At 42.6% G+C, this 18,667-nt stretch overlaps 1 protein-coding gene across 2 annotated transcripts in view; it reads right to left on the bottom strand.

Moving 5' to 3' along the window:
• Window positions 1–8,696: 8,696 nt before the first annotated feature.
• LOC147302895 (NLR family CARD domain-containing protein 3-like) overlaps window positions 8,697–18,667 on the bottom strand; it is a 164,953-nt gene continuing 154,982 nt past the window's right edge. The window contains exons 11-12 of one of the 2 annotated variants that reach the window (XM_086284394.1): window positions 11,748–11,927; window positions 8,697–8,889 (exon numbers count right to left, since the gene is read on the bottom strand). In XM_086284394.1, the coding sequence (XP_086140520.1) occupies window positions 8,697–8,889; window positions 11,748–11,927 (373 nt within the window). Of the gene's footprint in view, window positions 8,890–11,728; window positions 11,928–18,667 lie in introns of those variants that run through there. The other variant, XM_086284395.1, reaches the window with a different exon arrangement.

The raw sequence follows: 18,667 nt of genomic DNA, 5'->3' as shown, positions 1-18,667 counted from the left end.
CACATGTTGCTTCATGGTTTGCTTCAGTTTTTGATCGACTGCAGAATATTTTGAAGGTTATCTGCTATAAAAAGCCAGAAGAGGAAAATCTGCTTCATGTGTTTCTGTTTGATCCTCAGTGACTTTGACACAAAGGCCTCTGCTGTGATGATCACACCTCTGATCAAGTCTCACAGTGTCACAACTGATAAATGATCAGAGTTAGAATATTTCTGACTGTCTGCTGTGTGCCGTGACCTTTGACCTGCTAAAGACAGTCAGCTGTGGATTATTCATTGTTGTGTCTGATACTTAGAAGTGTGAGGAAGAAGCTACACAGTTAATCAGGGTCCCCTCTCTCTGAATCAGGAAAGGTGGGCAGGCCGCGTGTGGGCCGCGGGCCATACGTTGAGTATCACTGTTTGAAATGTGAACATTGTTCTGCTGCAGTCAATGGACTAAACCAGAGAAGAAGAAAACAGACTTTACCATGAAGATCCTCAGTGTGGATCAGTATAATATCAGCCTGATGTCTGCAGTTTAGTGTCAGCACAACTTTCACATCATATTCATCTCAGCACAACTAAAACATGCTGACTGACCTCAGAGTTTCAAGTTTACATCCTGGACTCTCCAGGAAACCACACAGATGCTTCACTCCTGGATCCTGCAGGTTGTCGTTGTATCTCAGGTCCAGCTGTCTCAGATGGGAGGGGTTGGACTTCAGTGCTGCTGCCAGATAATCACAGCTGATCTCTGACAAACCACAGTTCCACAATCTGTATAAAGAATGAAAGATGTAAGTTTATTAGACAAAGTGCTTGAAATCATTCAGTGTTTCATCATCTGTTCAGAGCTGAAGAAGGTTCAGAATGTAGAAGTTTAGAAAATGGAAACTCCAAACAGCTGAAGCCAACAGGAAGCAGCTTCAAACAAACACAACAAGAGAAAAAACTCTGAATGTTTCACATTAAAGTCGAACATTTCTCATAAAAACAGGACAAAGACTTGAAAAAGTCGTGTTTTTCCTTCCAGGAACCACATGGCTTCACTTTTAAAGGTGAAGTGTGACAGAAATGGACATATTTGAAGTCCAACACCTTTTTCCAGTCACATTATTAAAGCAGACAAACTACAAGCTCATTTTCATTCCAACAAGTCATCTTCTGACCTGGACTAACAACACTGGTCTCTATGTGCAGCTGGCTGTGAGACCAGTGCTCAGGGAGCGTCTACAAAGTGCAACACTGAAAGAACATCACACACTCATTTGCTTCCAGCACTTTCACACAAACATCTACTGTCATTATTGTCACCAAACTCTGTGGATCCTTTATTGCAAATTCAAATGGGATCAAATGGTCAGACAAAAGAGGGTTATGAGGAAATATGATGAAATGTTGTGTATTAGCAGCAAGTTATTGAATCATTTTCCTCAGAAACCAAACAAAATGATTGACAAACATGTTTTTACAAACTCAGTGTTGGACTTGGATCAGCAGGATAAGCTGATGTTTAAAGGCATTTGAGTCTCGCTGTATGAGAGTCCAGTTCTTACTCAATATTTATGGATGATGTTCTTTCAGTGTTGCACTTTGTTTGGCACAAAATGAAATTATTTGGCCTCTCAGATGCTTTTAGAGATTCCCAAATGACTGATGATGACATCTCTGGGGTCTGATTGATAGAAAAAAAAATCTCTTTGAGACCTTTTGTAACTGACAAACTCTTCATCTGCTAACAACACTGAGTTGAATCTCCATGGCTGATAGTTGGAGCAGGCATCAGGAATACACATTGAAAAAACAAGAGGAGAAATCACCAGAGTCTTATAATCACATTCTGTAACTAAAGGGAGACGTTTTTCTATACAAATATATGTTTTATGGACATTAGAAAAAAAAGAGTATTGACGTGAAGCAGGATTATGAAATCTCCATACATCAGCCAGCCCATAATTATCAAGAAAGCTCTGAATGACGCATGCTGACTTTGGACTAAGTGTACTTTTGTGTGAACTGTGGTCCATAGCAGATAATGAGCAGTTTAGGTCTCCCTCAAAGATGATATTGTGTGATGACATATTGGGGAGCCGCGCAAAGACATTAGTGAAAAATCTGTGATCGTCCCAATTAGAGGCGTAGATATTTGCTAAGATCAAATGAAAACCATAAACTATATTTTCTGCACTTAAAATCCTGTAATTTTCTCATAAATCGACAGTGCGGCTTATGGATGAATTCTGGTTGTGCTTACTGCCCTCGAACTGATTTTATGTGCTACACGGCGCTCAGAAACCTTTCAAAAGATGTTTTGGTACGACTTTGCTCAGCTACGAGGCTGCACCGCTTGATGGATTGTTGGAGCATTACAGCTACGAGGAGCCTCGCGGAGTGATACGTACTCTGCTTCAACGTAATATTACTGTATTGAGTGTGTATAAGGACCATAAATGGCACCTGTTACATTCGCGCTGTCTTCTCTGCATCTTTCCCCTTTTCCTCTGGTAGAGTCGGACTCATCCAGAGGAAACATTCCTGTTTACCCTCAACTTTCTCAAGATGTTTGTCCACTCCTGACTCGGTTACAAAGAGGATTTCAAACTCCAGGCTGTCAGTCACGCAGTAGAACCTGGGAACAGAGCAGCTGCTTGTTATTATGCTCAGCGTCTGTTTACATTTTGACTGCACGATTGTGAGCTTTTTGTTATGCACAAACACAACATTGTTTTCTTTTATTTATGGAGCATTATTATTTAATAAATGCTGATCATTTATTCCTGAGTAATTGTTTCATGTACATCTACGCTGTATGTTAATAAATGTGCCTGTGTGAGATTTGGGACACAGCTTTGACTAAGAACTCTCTTTTTGTTCGTACTTTCTGGCTTTAAAAATATCGAGATATATATCGTATATCGCCATCCAGCTAAAGAATATCGAGATATGAACTTTGGGTCATATCGCCCAGTCGTAATATTGCAATAGGTTGTCCGTTAAACTCAAGCGGGGCTTGGGCCCTGGCACGGCGTAGCCACACAATCCTGGTAGTAGTGACGCTCGGCTATGACGGCGTGCGGGTTACCAGCTGGCTTTCTCAGGATAGGGCTCCTGTGTGAGCGGTCGACAATAACGTCCTTATCCATACCCAGCACTTCACGTAGTAGCACGGATACGGCCGTGGAGGAGCTCGAGTCCAGGCCCTCTGGGATCCCTATGATGTGGATGTTAGCTCTCCGCTTCCTGCCTTCATCACATTTATCCTTCAGGTCAGACAGCTCCTCCTTCATACTCTCTACTGTAGACTGCAGGGTGGTCACCTCATCGCTCCACATTGACAGCCCATCCTCAGCTTCTTTCACTCTAACCTTTACTCCATCAACTTCGCCGCACGTCGCCGCCATGCTGTTAGCGATCTCATTTCTCAGTCCTTGCACGTCAGCCCTTATATTGTCAAAATCTTCTTTCAATGCATTTCTGAGTTCTTCTTTTAACAGCGTACTAATGTCCTCTTTAATGGATTGAAGAAGCTCCAGTTTTAGAGCAGTAGGATCCACATCACGCGCGTCTGTTGAGTCTGCTCTTCAGCGGCCGTAGAGCTGGACGCTGCCCTTTGGCCATCATCGATACTCTCGCCCGAGATCGCACCGGGGCTAAAATATTCACCTGCTCAGCTGTTTTTGATCAGTTTGAGCCTGTGTGGTTTGATCAGGTGGAGGAACGATGTGATGCTATAAAGACATCATCTTGTCCAAATGAAGTTGTTCCAACACGTGTTTAAAAAGATTTTAAAGGTTGTCGGTTCCGACATCTTAGCGATTTTTAACAGCAGTCTTAGTTCAGGTGTTGTACAGCCTGTTTTAAACATGCTGTTGTACAGCCTGTACTAAAAACCTGATCTGGATCCTCTGTCCGCTCAAACTTCAGGCCTATTTCAAAGCTTCCCTTCCTGTCGAAGATTTTGTAAAAGATTATATTTGTTCAGCTGCAATCTGTTGTAAAGGTTTCAGTCTGGTTTTAAAGCTCTTCACAGCACTGAAACTGCACTTTGGAAAGTTCTTAATGATCTTTTATCAGCCACTGATCAGGAGACTCCGCTGTGCTTTTGGATCTGACCGCTGCCTTGACCACAGCATCTTGACCTCACCATTGGAGCATGGCGGCATCAAGGGCGCTCTATTAGACTGGTTCAGCTCTTTTATTAAATCGCATTATTACATTTGGGGCTTATATTTGACGGCAATTTGAAAAACAGCTGAGCTCAGTTGTACAGCGGTCTTTCTTCAAACTGAGGCTTTTATCTAAGGTGAGATCATTTCTATCTTTTAAAAACCTTGAACGGGCGATCCACATTTTCATGACGTCCCAGCTGGATTATTGTAACTCCTTATATGTTGGAGTTAGTGGGACCTGCCTGGCAAGACTGCAGCTGGTCCAGAAAGCTGCAGCTCGTCTTCTGACACAAGCTCAAAGACATTTATCGTCCCAACAACCACATATACGCTGGTCCCTCGCTGTAACACAGTTCACCTTTGGCGGCCTCGCTGTTTCGCTGATCTTTTTTGTGCAATTTCGCATGCTTTTGTTTTTTACAGCGCATTGTGTTCTGCGTCCTGATTGGCTGTAGACCATTGTCAGCCAATCTCGTGCCGTGTCTCCTGTACAGTACAGAATGTGTTCAAATTTACAGCAGTGTGACTCTGCAGTGCTGCACTGTATGTTTGTACGTTTTGTCCCAACAAACAACAATGATGACGAGACGTTTTGCACCTGTGGTAGCAGCCAAAGGCAGAGGAAGATGCTGACCATCATAGTTTCAACAAGGAGGCAAAAAGGTTGTAACTGTCCACAACAAGAACATCGTAAGGATGGAGTCAGCTTTGGCTTTGTGGCTCAGTGACCGCAGGAAAAAGAACATCGTGCTGGACACCAACATTATCTGCAGAAAAACTCAAAAGCTTTATGAAACTTTACCTGACAGCGAGGAGCCCAGGCCATGGACGAGTGCTCCTCACACAGAAGCTCATTTAATGCCAGCAAAGGCTGATTTGACACATTTCAGAAACACTTTGCTTTCACTCTTTAATAATGAACTTATTTTTCTATGAAGGTTTGAACTTTGTTTAAACAAGAGAGAAAAGTGTGAAAATGTTCATGCCTGTCTGAGAAAAGTGTAGAAAGTGTGCAGTGAGGGTTTAACTGCCTTAAAACTTCTATAATACTTGTAAAACATAAAGCTGCTACTTCATTCTGAGACTTATTTTTAGAACGTAACTCGATAAACGAGCGACCGCAGTAATGTATTGTGTTTATTTTGAAAACTCTCAACAGGATCTTCAGATTTATTTTGAAAGCTTTATCTGGAAAACACAAACACATAAGCAGGAAACAAAGAGCGTGATATGAAACGATAGACGTTTTCATATGGTCATCATATATACATCGTTCTATCGAACAGCCCCAGCTCCTGCTGTCAGTCTCTGTAAATCTGCTCTGAAAACACATTTGTATTCACTGGCTTTTAATACAGCATGAGAGTTATTTGATATTTGATGTGTGATATTAATATTAGGAGTTATTTTAATAGTTATTTTGGATTCTTGTACAGCACTGTGGTCAACGCTGCTGCTGTAATTAATGTGCTATAAACACATAAACAATCTGCAGTTAAACATCCAAAACTAAAGATGTGATCGCTGCCTTTAGAAAATGTGCTGATGCACAAGATATCAGCTCCATTAAGGTGGAATGTGGCCGTGTTAGAAACATGTTGGAAGAAGTTTGAAGCTGAAACTGTGAAGCTGAGAGTGAAAGAGCTCCAGCGTCTGTCACAGGAAACTTTCTTATTTCCACACTGATGAAAGCATCAAGCTTTGATTTCCTGCTGCTTTTACACACTGTGAAACTGAGCCACAGCTGAACCAGCATCCCTGTACAGCAGACACTTACAGCGCTTGGCTGCTTCCATTGGACCCTCTGCACAGAGCTTCAGTTTCCTCTTCTGGTCCCAAAGTGCAGAACAACAAGGTTTCAAACAGCTTCGTTCCAGCAGCATCAGCCACAGACATGCAGAGAGAATCCTTTGGTTGTGTTGTGTGTTTGCATATCTGCTGTGTTGCTTTGTGAGGATGGATCATCTCCTGCAGCTCCAGATAAACAAGCTGGACCTGAACCTGGTAGCTTCACTTAGAAGACACTTGTGACGGGAACGTGTGAGAAGTTTTGTGCAGACAAGTGTGGATTTAGAGTGTGGGACGAGCTCTCCACAGTCTTTGTGGAGATCCACATTCTGCATACTGCCTGTGAGAAGCTGCAGACATTTGTCCTCAAAATCCACTGAGCAGCTGCTCGTGGTGGTATTAGCTTCATGTGTGCGTGTTAGCATGAAGCCTCGGTCACACTCTGCTGTGGACACGGTCACGGACAGCTGGACGCCTGATGGACGAGTCGTCCTTCCTGTTAAACTTCTTTGAGCATGAGAATAGCATGAGAAGCTCAGTGGACACTGTTCAGGGTTTTAACTATCGCTTTCACTTCAGCTTCACCAACAACAGCACAAGCAGAGCAGCCCACTGCCTGCATGGCTGGGACAGCGCCCCCTGGTGACTGTAAACCACTACAACATGTAGACGGCCGTCTGCAGGCTGGATGTAGCACCACCGCAGAGACGTGCTGCAGCTCTGTTTAGTTACCCAGCTGACAGCAGAGGCTGTAGTTTACTGTTACCAACATGGAAAACTGAAGCTTCACCAGCTGGAGCTACAGAGCTGGAGAACAAAGGAGACTGAGAGGCCAGAATGATGTGGGAGGAAACATCAAGAGCCTGTTTGAAAGGAGACACATGTGGATGCTGTGCCAGTCTGTGGTCTGTCAGAAGTCAGCTGAGTCACACTGCAAGAAGCTGCAGAATCTCAGAGGAGGAGATTTGGAAGTGTTTGTGGGACAAACTGGACTCAAAGAAAGAAGATGTTTGTGAAGTCTTTGGTGGAGGTGAGCAGTGTGAAGCAGAACACATGCAGATGAATCAGGAGGTCAGCATCAGTGTCTCCTTGTGGTGGACGGTAAAAGAATCAGAGCCAACGCTCCCGTCCACCCTCGGCATGAAGCAGTGCTGTTTCTGAAACAGGAGGACAAGTCCAGAGAAGACAGAGGAAGCAAAGATGAGGGTGGGACAGGACAGCAGGACTTCCTTCACACCTGCAGCTCCATCACACTGCTGTAGCTCCTCTTCATCACACATGTACCTGCAGCCTGTCTTCAAGTCCAGGAGTCACCTCCACACAGTGTAGAAGCCTCCTGTACAGACCATGGAGTCCAGCCTCTGTCAGGGAAGTCGGCACTAAAGTCTGAAAGACTTCAATCTGTCTCTGCTCCACCCGAGAAAGACCAGCACCGTACTTGTTGTGCATTCAAGGAGGGAACATCAGCGCTGCATCGTGGGAACAACACCGCAGGAACAAAGACACAGCACGGCCGATGAAGGACGAGGACAAAGGAAAGGTGAGTGAGAAGACCCCGGTGGTGTGGACGGACCTGCAGGGGCTCCAAGACTGAGGAACAGAGACGTCCATGTACCAGCTGAGGATGCTGCAGTGATCCAGGGAGCTCGGTCCAATCTGAGGCCGTGTGAACTACGTGGACCACAGTTTCTTCACAGACTTCAGCCACGTGAACATCTGGAGATCCAACAGTGTACGAGCTGTGAGCCATCAGCTGTTTCTCTCATCAGCTGCTGTAATGAGAGCTGCTGGAATCATCTCGAGCAGCAGGAAATCACTGATGTTGTTTCTAACCAAAGATATGGGACTGAGCTCCGCTGAGCTCCTTCTACTTTCATCCAGATAGAAACTGCTACAGTCTGCTGATTATTGCTTTGCCTCCATCACACGAGCTCTTTATCCTGTTCTCATTGGTTCTTTGTCTGCTTGTTTTTACAACAGTAGTCTTCTGATTGGTCAAAGACAATCAGCTGTGACTAAATGTAGCTCCTACAGCAGTGATGGGAATAACTACTGAAGCTAATCCAGTATCAAAGCTCAGGAATCAGCAGCTCCCACCTCGTTTTCTTTCAACAACTATTTTTAGCTGCTGTGTTTTTGTGTTTCTGCAGACCTCAGACATCCTGCTGCTCTGGACAACTTTTTCATTCTTTTGTATCATTCTTTTGCTTTTCTTTTATGATTATGTTATATGTATTAATATGTGAAACACTTATTCTTTGTGTTTTTGCTTTGCTCCTGTCAAACTGCTTTAATAAAATCTGCTGCAGTCTAAACTGTGGACGTTCCCTTTTTAACCCTTTGTGAAACAATAAAGGTTTAAATCTGAGTATTCATCTATGTTAGTGTTTAATGGGTCTAATAGGTTGCTTTGGCCTTTCCCAGTAATATCTTCCCTTGCAGTCTGTGGTCCAGGCTTCTAAAACCATCCCAGGTTAACAAGAACTACAATCTAGAGGAGAGCTGCCATAACAGGTGTGACTGATGAGATCTGACCTGCAAGGTTACTCAGGTTTGTTTGTATCAGGACAAGCAGGGAAGCCGCCTGGACGTCAAAGTAGTTAGAGCTGGGCGAGTGTCCTCACCCACATCGGCTTCACAACTCTGCATCATCTACTGAGTAAGACTCAGAGCATCAGAGATTAGAAGGTCTACAAAGAGCTGAACCAGACTTCCTGTATAAAGGTTTTAGTTCCACAGATCGACAGTGTCAGCACAACTAAAACGTGGAGACTGACCTCAGAGTTTCAATTTGATGTTGTGGATTCTCCAGAAGAACACACAGCTGCTTCACTCCTGAATCCTGAAGCTTGTGGTAGCTCAGGTCCACCACTCTGGGATACGAAGGGTTGAGCTTCAGCACTGCTTCCAGATAATCACAGCTGATCTCTGACAAATCACAGCGCTCCAATCTGTATAGAGAATGAAAGATGTAAGTTTATTAGACAAAGTGCTTGAAATCATTCAGTGTTTCATCATCTGTTCAGAGCTGAAGAAGGTTCAGAATGTAGAAGTTTAGAAAATGGAAACTCCAAACAGCTGAAGCCAACAGGAAGCAGCTTCAAACAAACACAACAAGAGAAAAAACTCTGAATGTTTCACATTAAAGTCGAACATTTCTAACAAGAGTATTTTAAAGACAGAGTCACTGATGATCATCTTCTGCCCAGTAAAACTTTGGTTTTCCACATGTGAGTGTTAATGATGCACAAAGACTGTGAGTGCAAAGAGGGAGCGAGGAGGATGACAGAGAGATGGTACAGGAGCATCAAGAACCCGGCGAGGAAATGAGCAGAAGGACTTTGGAGCCTGTTGGATTGAAGCTTTCACAGAGACGTGTTTGACTGGACACCACCAGGACAGACTTTTAATCCCAGGATTTGGATGAGCTTTCTGTCTTTATGGTCACAAATGATGCTGTAACTCTGTGAATGTCCTGGAACTGTCAGCAGTGTGGTTACGTCCTTTTGACCTGAGTTTCCACAGCTCTTATAACAGCAGTGTACATTCAGACTGAGACACGCTTCAGTCTGTATGGACCTGTTTCTGTAGCTGCCACCATCATTCTACATGTTTGTACATCAGCTTATCAAATCCTGTCTGCTGTCTTCATTTATTACTCTTCACCTGCTTCAGTCTCACTGTGTGGGCGGAGCTGCCTGAGCCCCGCCCACACAGACACAGCTCCTCTCTGGAGCTAAACTTCTGCTTCATCTCCGCCTCTTTTCTTCGTCCTCCACCTCTCTTTTCTCTTCTTCAGTGTTCTGCAGCCACGGAGGCTCACAGCCATTAGCACGCCCATAACTGAGCAGCTAGCATTACCCAGCATGCCGTGCAGCAGTGTCAGTTTGTAAATGTGCAAGAATTGCTGCTCCAAACTGTTTCACAGAGTGCTGTGTGCCGTGACCTTTGACCTGCTAAAGACAGTCAGCTGTGGATTATTCATTGTTGTGTCTGATACTTAGAACTGTGAGGAAGAAGCTACACAGGTAATCAGGGTCCCCTCTCTCTGAATCAGGAAAGGTGGGCAGGCCGCGTGTGGGCCGCGGGCCATACGTTGAGTATCACTGTTTGAAATGTGAACATTGTTCTGCTGCAGTCAATGGACTAAACCAGAGAAGAAGAAAACAGACTTTACCATGAAGATCCTCAGTGTGGATCAGTATAATATCAGCCTGATGTCTGCAGTTTAGTGTCAGCACAACTTTCATATCATATTCATCTCAGCACAACTAAAACATGCTGACTGACCTCAGAGTTTCAAATCGACATCGTGGATTCTCCAGGAAACCACACAGATGCTTCACTCCTGTATCCTTCAGGTTGCTGTAGGTTCCACTCAGGTCCACCTCTGTGGGAAACGAGGGGTTGGACTTCAGTGCTGCTGCCAGATAATCAAGGCCAATATCTGACAAACCACAGTTCTTCAATCTGTATAAAGAATGAAAGATGTAAGTTTATTAGACAAAGTGCTTGAAATCATTCAGTGTTTCATCATCTGTTCAGAGCTGAAGAAGGTTCAGAATGTAGAAGTTTAGAAAATGGAAACTCCAAACAGCTGAAGCCAACAGGAAGCAGCTTCAAACAAACACAACAAGAGAAAAAACTCTGAATGTTTCACATTAAAGTCGAACATTTCTAACAAGAGTATTTTAAAGACAGCGTCACTGATGATCATCTTCTGCCCAGTAAAACTTTGGTTTTCCTCATGTGAGTGTTAATGATGCACAAAGACTGTGAGTGCAAAGAGGGAGCGAGGAGGATGACAGAGAGATGGTACAGGAGCATCAAGAACCCGGCGAGGAAATGAGCAGAAGGACTTTGGAGCCTGTTGGATTGAAGCTTTCACAGAGACGTGTTTGACTGGACACCACCAGGACAGACTTTTAATCCCAGGATTTGGATGAGCTTTCTGTCTTTATGGTCACAAATGATGCTGTAACTCTGTGACTGTCCTGGAACTGTCAGCAGTATGGTTACGTCCTTTTGACCTGAGTTTCCACAGCTCTTATAACAGCAGTGTACATTCAGACTGAGACACGCTTCAGTCTGTATGGACCTGTTTCTGTAGCTGCCACCATCATACTACATGTTTGTACATCAGCTTATCAAATCCTGTCTGCTGTCTTCATTTATTACTCTTCACCTGCTTCAGTCTCACTGTGTGGGCGGAGCTGCCTGAGCCCCGCCCACACAGACACAGCTCCTCTCTGGAGCTAAACTTCTGCTTCATCTCCGCCTCTTTTCTTCATCCTCCACCTCTCTTTTCTCTTCTTCGGTGTTCTGCAGCCACAGAGCCTCACAGCCGTTAGCACGCCCATACCTGAGCAGCTAGCATTACCCAGCATGCCGTGCAGCAGTGTCAGTTTGTAAATGTGCAAGAATTCATGCTCCAAACTGTTTCACAGAGTGCTGTGTGCCGTGACCTTTGACCTGCTAAAGACAGTCAGCTGTGGATTATTCATTGTTGTGTCTGATACTTAGAACTGTGAGGAAGAAGCTACACAGTTAATCAGGGTCCCCTCTCTCTGAATCAGGAAAGGTGGGCAGGCCGCGTGTGGGCCGCGGGCCATACGTTGAGCATCACTGTTTGAAATGTGAACATTGTTCTGCTGCAGTCAATGGACTAAACCAGAGAAGAAGAAAACAGACTTTACCATGAAGATCCTCAGTGTGGATCAGTATAATATCAGCCTGATGTCTGCAGTTTAGTGTCAGCACAACTTTCACATCATATTCATCTCAGCACAACTAAAACATGCTGACTGACCTCAGAGTTTCAAATCGACATCGTGGATTCTCCAGGAAACCACACAGATGCTTCACTCCTGGATCCTTCAGGTTGCTGTAGGTTCCACTCAGGTCCACCTCTGTGGGATACGAGGGGTTGGACTTCAGTGCTGCTGCCAGATAATCAAGGCCAATATCTGACAAACCACAGCTCTTCAATCTGTATAAAGAATGAAAGATGTAAGTTTATTAGACAAAGTGCTTGAAATCATTCAGTGTTTCATCATCTGTTCAGAGCTGAAGAAGGTTCAGAATGTAGAAGTTTAGAAAATGGAAACTCCAAACAGCTGAAGCCAACAGGAAGCAGCTTCAAACAAACACAACAAGAGAAAAAACTCTGAACGTTTCACATTAAAGTCGAACATTTCTAACAAGAGTATTTTAAAGACAGCGTCACTGATGATCATCTTCTGCTCAGTAAAACTTTGGTTTTCCTCATGTGAGTGTTAATGATGCACAAAGACTGTGAGTGCAAAGAGGGAGCGAGGAGGATGACAGAGAGATGGTACAGGAGCATCAAGAACATTAAAGTCTGGCGATTAAATGCCTCACTCCTAAATGACAGCCAGTTTTGTGAGTTCATACATACTGAACTAAATACTTACTTGGAGTTGAACACAACTCCGAAAATATCGCCTTTAACCCTCTGGGATTGCACCAAGGCATACATTAGAGGTCGCATAATATAATTTGCAAGTGCCAGGAAGAAAAGAAAAGAGGCTAGGCGGTGTGAATTGGAGGCCAAAATAAAACACCTAGAGCAACAACACAAAAAAGCACAGACAGCCAATTTGCTTTCCGATCTTAAAATGTTACGTAGTGATCTTAATAGTTTAATAAACGAGAAAATTGAGGGCAATTCATTAAACAAAAGTACTATGAACAGGGTAGTAGGGCTAGTAGATTGCTGGCAATAAGACTCAGGAAACAGCAAACTTGTAATATGGTCCAAAAGTTGAAGTCAGATCAAACCCTAATTACTAAACCAAATCAAATTGCAAGTTGTTTTGCCAAATTTTTCGAGTTATTATATATAAATTCAGATACATGTAAAGATAACAATACACTATCTGATTTGTTAGAAAAGATCAATTTAAAAACACTGTCAGAGTCTGTAGCAAAGGAGTTCGATGAACAAGAAATTTTACAGGTGATTTCAAACCTTAACACTTAAAAGGCTTAGCACTTAAAAAACTTAAGGACAAAGTCGCACCCTTATTACTGAAAGCTTACCACTGCGCTCTGGAGACTGGGACTATGAATCGAATTGAATTGAATGAATGCTTTATTGGACATATGTAGGTTGCCCCGCAGAGGAATAGGACCCCCCCCCCCCCCCCGACTTACACACACAACAAAGACATCACATGGGAATACAGTCGGAGATCGGCAGCGTTACAGGAAAAAAAAAAAACTGAAAAAGTACACAACAATGGGAAAAGTACAAGAGGAAAAACAGAGACCTCTTCTCAGGCTGGGCACCTATGGGAGGACAGCATGAGAACAGGAAACAAAAAAACTCCTCTGCACAGAGAGCACATAAATGTCCACGTCACAACATTGGGGCACGTGACAAGCCACCGGGGTTGGGTAGGGGGTGAGGAGTAATACGAAGGAACACAGCAGTCGTCCTACACAGCGCTACCATTCCAGCGTGGCACACAGACCCGCCGTCTTCCCTCACAGGAAACAAGCATCGAAGGCGTTTGGAAAGGGTGGGGGATTAGTGCGTGCTTATCAGTGTAAGTGTATGTGTGTGCGCGTCGTCCTGGAACGATGCTACAGTTGTTGTAATCCATAAAGAGGGCAAGGACCCCACAAACTGTCAATCATACAGGCCAATCTCATTACTTAATACTGATTTGCGCATTCTCACCACGATTTTAGCCAAAAGAGTTAGTAAAATTATTACACAGGTTATGAATCCAGATCAAACGGGGTTCATTGCAGGAAGGCACCATGGGGACAATGTTCGTAGATTGTTGAACTTAATGTCCTTGTACAAGACCAAACAAGAAGAAACAATGATTCTGTCTCTTGATGCGCAAAAAGCATTCGACAGGGTTTCCTGGCAGTACTTGGGCCAAACACTTGAAAGATTCAAATTTGGGCCAAACTTAATTAAGTGGATACAGATTCTTTATTCCAACCCAATGGCGGCTGTACGGGTAAATGGAACAATATCAGCCAGATTTCCACTGGAACGTGGGCGTAGACAAGGATGCCCACTGTCGCCCCTGCTGTTCGATATAAGTATTGAGCCTCTGGCGCAGTTGATTAGAGATGAACATGAAATTCAGGGCCTTTCAATTAATGGAGAACAGCATAAATTGTCCATCTACGCAGACGATGTACTTTTATACATTTCAAATCCTGCAGTCAGTTTACCTCATTTAAGAGAAATTATTATGGTTCCCTCTCTGGTTACAAAGTTAATATTAACAAAACATTGGCAATGGATATAGGAGGAAACATTTCACTAACATTCAAGGAGCGATGTGGCTTTAAGTGGCCAAACGAAGGTATCAAGTATTTAGGAATTCAAATTCCTCACTCATTATCAGACTTGTTTAAAGTAAATTATGAAGTTATAGCTGCAAAAATAAAAAAAGATTTAGAGAGATGGACAGTCCTGCCTCTGTCTTTCTTGGGTTGGATCGAGAGTATACGTATGAATGTATTGCCAAGACTTCTAGACCTTTTTCAAATGCTGCCTATAAACATTCCCAACTCTACATTTGATAATTTAGATAAACTTTTTTCCAAATTTATATGGCAAAGCAAACGCCCAAGGATCAAGTTCCAAACATTAAAACTGTCAAAGCTACAGGGGGGATTGGCTGTTCCAAATCTGAAATATTATTTCTGAGCAGCTCAGATGAGACCCCTGACTGTATGGGTGCGGGATTTGTCTGAAACTCAGTGGCTAAACATTGAGAAGACAATGTGCGAAAGATCATTGGAATCCCTGCTTTGTTCTAACATTTCAATTAAAAATGTGCATATGGGGGAACGGACGAGGGTCACACTAAAGATTTGGCATAGAATCAAACAATCATTTGGTCTTCCAAAAGAAATTTCAATTCTATCAAGGCTCTCCTCCCTGCAGGGTTTTTCTCCTATTGTGGAAGACTCTGGCTTCAGAGCATGGTCACATAGCGGGCTTCATAAACTTTGTCATGTTGTGAGGAATGGGCACCTGAGCTCATTTGAACAGTTGAGGTCAGTTTCGGCTTCCTTCTTCTGACTTTTTTAGATTTCTGCAGCTAAGAAGCTTTTTGACAAAACATAAAGAATGGAGGCAAGTTTTGGAGCCCTCACCCATTGAGGAAATATTTCTAAAAACATTTCAAAGTAATTCCTCCCCAAAATTAATCAGTCATTTTTATAACGCATTTATGAGTTTCAATACAAATGCAACTTTGGATATTAAGGCAAGGTGGGAAGCTGAGACTGGCACTCAAATCTCAGAGGACACCTGGGAAGAGGTGTTCGGTGAAGCCCATCTGGTGACTAATTCTGGGCTGTGGAGAGAATTTAAATGGAAGGTGGTCATGAGATATTTTAGAACCCCAGAGATAATTGCCAAAATGAAGCCTACAAATCCTGACACCTGCTGGCGAAATTGTGGTACTTCTTTAGGAACCCACTCACATATATTCTGGTCATGCCCAAAAATCTGCTCACTTTGGAATGACATATTTAAAGTTCTCAATACAGTTTTCCAACAACCATTAACAAAAGACCAACAGTTAGCCATTTTAGGAGTCTTACCAAAGGGTTTTGCGGGAAACAATAAAAAGTATCTCTTAAGAATCTTACAGCAGCACTAAAGTGTATCACTATTAAATGGCTGAATCTTGACCCATCTTCATATAATATGTGGATTGATAAAGCAAGAGAAATTTACCAGATGGAGGAAATAACATCTGCTCTGCAGATTCAGAGAGAATTGTTTACTGAGCGTTGGCGACCCATACATGCTTTACTGTTTCAATAATTTAGCATAGGTCTGTTTCGTTTTGTCCATTTACGGCTAAGTTTGTCACATGTTAGGGCTGGGCGATATGGCCTAAAATCAATATCATGATAAATTGAGCAGTTAACCTCGATAACGATAAATGGACGATAACCACCCCAAGTGCCAAAAAACAAACGTTTTTTGTTTTTTTTTTCATTTGATGGGGCTGTGGCAGGCAGCATAGTTCCTCCAGTTATTTTGATAATATTATTCCCCCTAGACCTATTCATTGCAATTATATTATTACCACTTTAAAGGACTGTAAAATGTCACTGAAAATAAATGAAGACAATAGTAGTAAGTACTTTTAGTGGTTAAGATTTATTAACTGAACAAAATAAAAAGTGTCGGATACAATATGTAACCATGCTCTCTAAAAAATGTATATCCCTTGTAAACAAAATAGTTTAATAATAAATATTATTTATTAAGAGGTTGGTTGTGTTACCTTGACTTGACGCAACAGTCTTTTTGCAGAGTTTACATTTAACAATTTTTTGATCAATATCATCCTTGTTGAATCCAAAATGTTGCCAAACGATTGATGATGCATTTTTTTTGTTAACAAGCGTCTCCTCTTCCTCCTCCACCAGCCTACCTCCGTCGCTGCTGCTTCAACATTTAAATCGTCCTCCATTTGTTCACCCGTGTCTCGTCTTGTTACAGGTAGTAGAGTCATGTGACTCCACCCCGTCAAGTCTGTAACGTAGCACAGCGTCTTAAAGGGACATGAACATCGCCAACCTGCACATGCCTTTCCTTTTTTTTTTTAAATACCGAATTTACCGACATGGGCAAAATGACGTCGATGAGAGTCATAAATTTCGGTAACGATAAATTTTTGATATATCGCCCAGCCCTATCACATGTTATTTAATATTACATAAAGTTTTTGTTTTGTTTTGTTTTTGTTAAGTTGTTGTCTGTTTGTTTGTTTTGCTTGGGTTTTGTTTTGTGCTTCCTAATTGCAGTTCTTATTTTAATCTACATTTCTGCATTGCGGTTCCTGTAACTGTCCTACTTGTGAACATTGACAAGTACAAGTTGCAATGTTGTAAATTATAATAAAAATTGAGTATAAAAAAAAGAACATTAAAGTCGTACATTTCTCATAAAAACAGGACAAAGACTTGAAAAAGTCGTGTTTTTCCTTCCAGGAACCACATGGCTTCACTTTTAAAGGTGAAGTGTGACAGAAATGGACATATTTGAAGTCCAACACCTTTTTCCAGTCACATTATTAAAGCAGACAAACTACAAGCTCATTTTCATTCCAACAAGTCATCTTCTGACCTGGACTAACAACACTGGTCTCTATGTGCAGCTGGCTGTGAGACCAGTGCTCAGGGAGCGTCTACAAAGTGCAACACTGAAAGAACATCACACACTCATTTGCTTCCAGCACTTTCACACAAACATCTACTGTCATTATTGTCACCAAACTCTGTGGATCCTTTATTGCAAATTCAAATGGGATCAAATGGTCAGACAAAAGAGGGTTATGAGGAAATATGATGAAATGTTGTGTATTAGCAGCAACTTATTGAATCTTTTTCCTCAGAAACCAAACAAAATGATTGACAAACATGTTTTTACAAACTCAGTGTTGGACTTGGATCAGCAGGATAAGCTGATGTTTAAAGGCATTTGAGTCTCGCTGTATGAGAGTCCAGTTATTACTCAATATTTATGGATGATGTTCTTTCAGTGTTGCACTTTGTAGACGCTCCCTGAGCCTCACAGCCAGCTGCACATGGACCAGCTGACATTACCCAGCATTAGAGGCGGCTGTAAAAAATTCATGTTCCCATTTAAATGGTTTTAATTTGAATAAAACGATGTTGATTCATTCAATCCTGAATCGATGTTTAATATAAATGTATTTTGCCAGAATCTCAGGTTAAAGCTCACAAACTATTTCAACAAGCAGCAAACAGATAAAACAGTAAATGAGAGCAGCTAAACACACAAAGATGGAAACACAGAGCGTGGATCGTTCACTCGACGGCACGTACACGGACACGCCGTCGGGGCTGAAAGTGGACAGCTCACAGATCCTGAAGCTGCAGGTTTCATCTGTCTCCAACCAAAACTGAGTGAAGCAGCAGCAAAAGAAGATCCAAACTCTGCTTCACGTTTGATCAATATGCTCATGAATTCTCTCTGACTTTGGCTGTTCCTGCCTGCACAGCTCTCTCTCTCTCAGTGTACTCCAAGAACAGCTTCAAACATCTGTTTCTGCATCATTCACTGTTTATTAGCCACCAGTCTGCTGTTGTGTTCAGTGCTGTCGGCCTCTGACAGTAAAGCCTCATTTCTGCTGTTCCATGGAAACTTTTTAAAATGATGACAGATTACAAACTCTCAGCTGTGTCTGTAATCAAACCTCTGTAACTTTGCTTCACTTCAGCAGCATCAGCTCATGTTCACATGTTGCTTCATGGTTTGCTTCAGTTTTTGATCGACTGCAGAATATTTTGAAGGTTATCTGCTATAAAAAGCCAGAAGAGGAAAATCTGCTTCATGTGTTTCTGTTTGATCCTCAGTGACTTTGACACAAAGGCCTCTGCTGTGATGATCACACCTCTGATCAAGTCTCACAGTGTCACAACTGATAAATGATCAGAGTTAGAATATTTCTGACTGTCTGCTGTGTGCCGTGACCTTTGACCTGCTAAAGACAGTCAGCTGTGGATTATTCATTGTTGTGTCTGATACTTAGAACTGTGAGGAAGAAGCTACACAGTTAATCAGGGTCCCCTCTCTCTGAATCAGGAAAGGTGGGCAGGCCGCGTGTGGGCCGCGGGCCATACGTTGAGTATCACTGTTTGAAATGTGAACATTGTTCTGCTGCAGTCAATGGACTAAACCAGAGAAGA

Source organism: Aulonocara sp. 'chitande type north' Nkhata Bay, linkage group LG23 (assembly GCF_057382095.1).
Source record: "Aulonocara sp. 'chitande type north' Nkhata Bay isolate Kocher_YH1m ecotype deep benthic linkage group LG23, A_spYH_male_GT1.1, whole genome shotgun sequence".
In the NCBI taxonomy this organism is placed as follows: domain Eukaryota; kingdom Metazoa; phylum Chordata; class Actinopteri; order Cichliformes; family Cichlidae; genus Aulonocara; species Aulonocara sp. 'chitande type north' Nkhata Bay.
The sequence above is the reverse complement of the archived record's forward strand: the minus strand, read 5'-3'. Positions and strand labels throughout refer to the sequence as shown.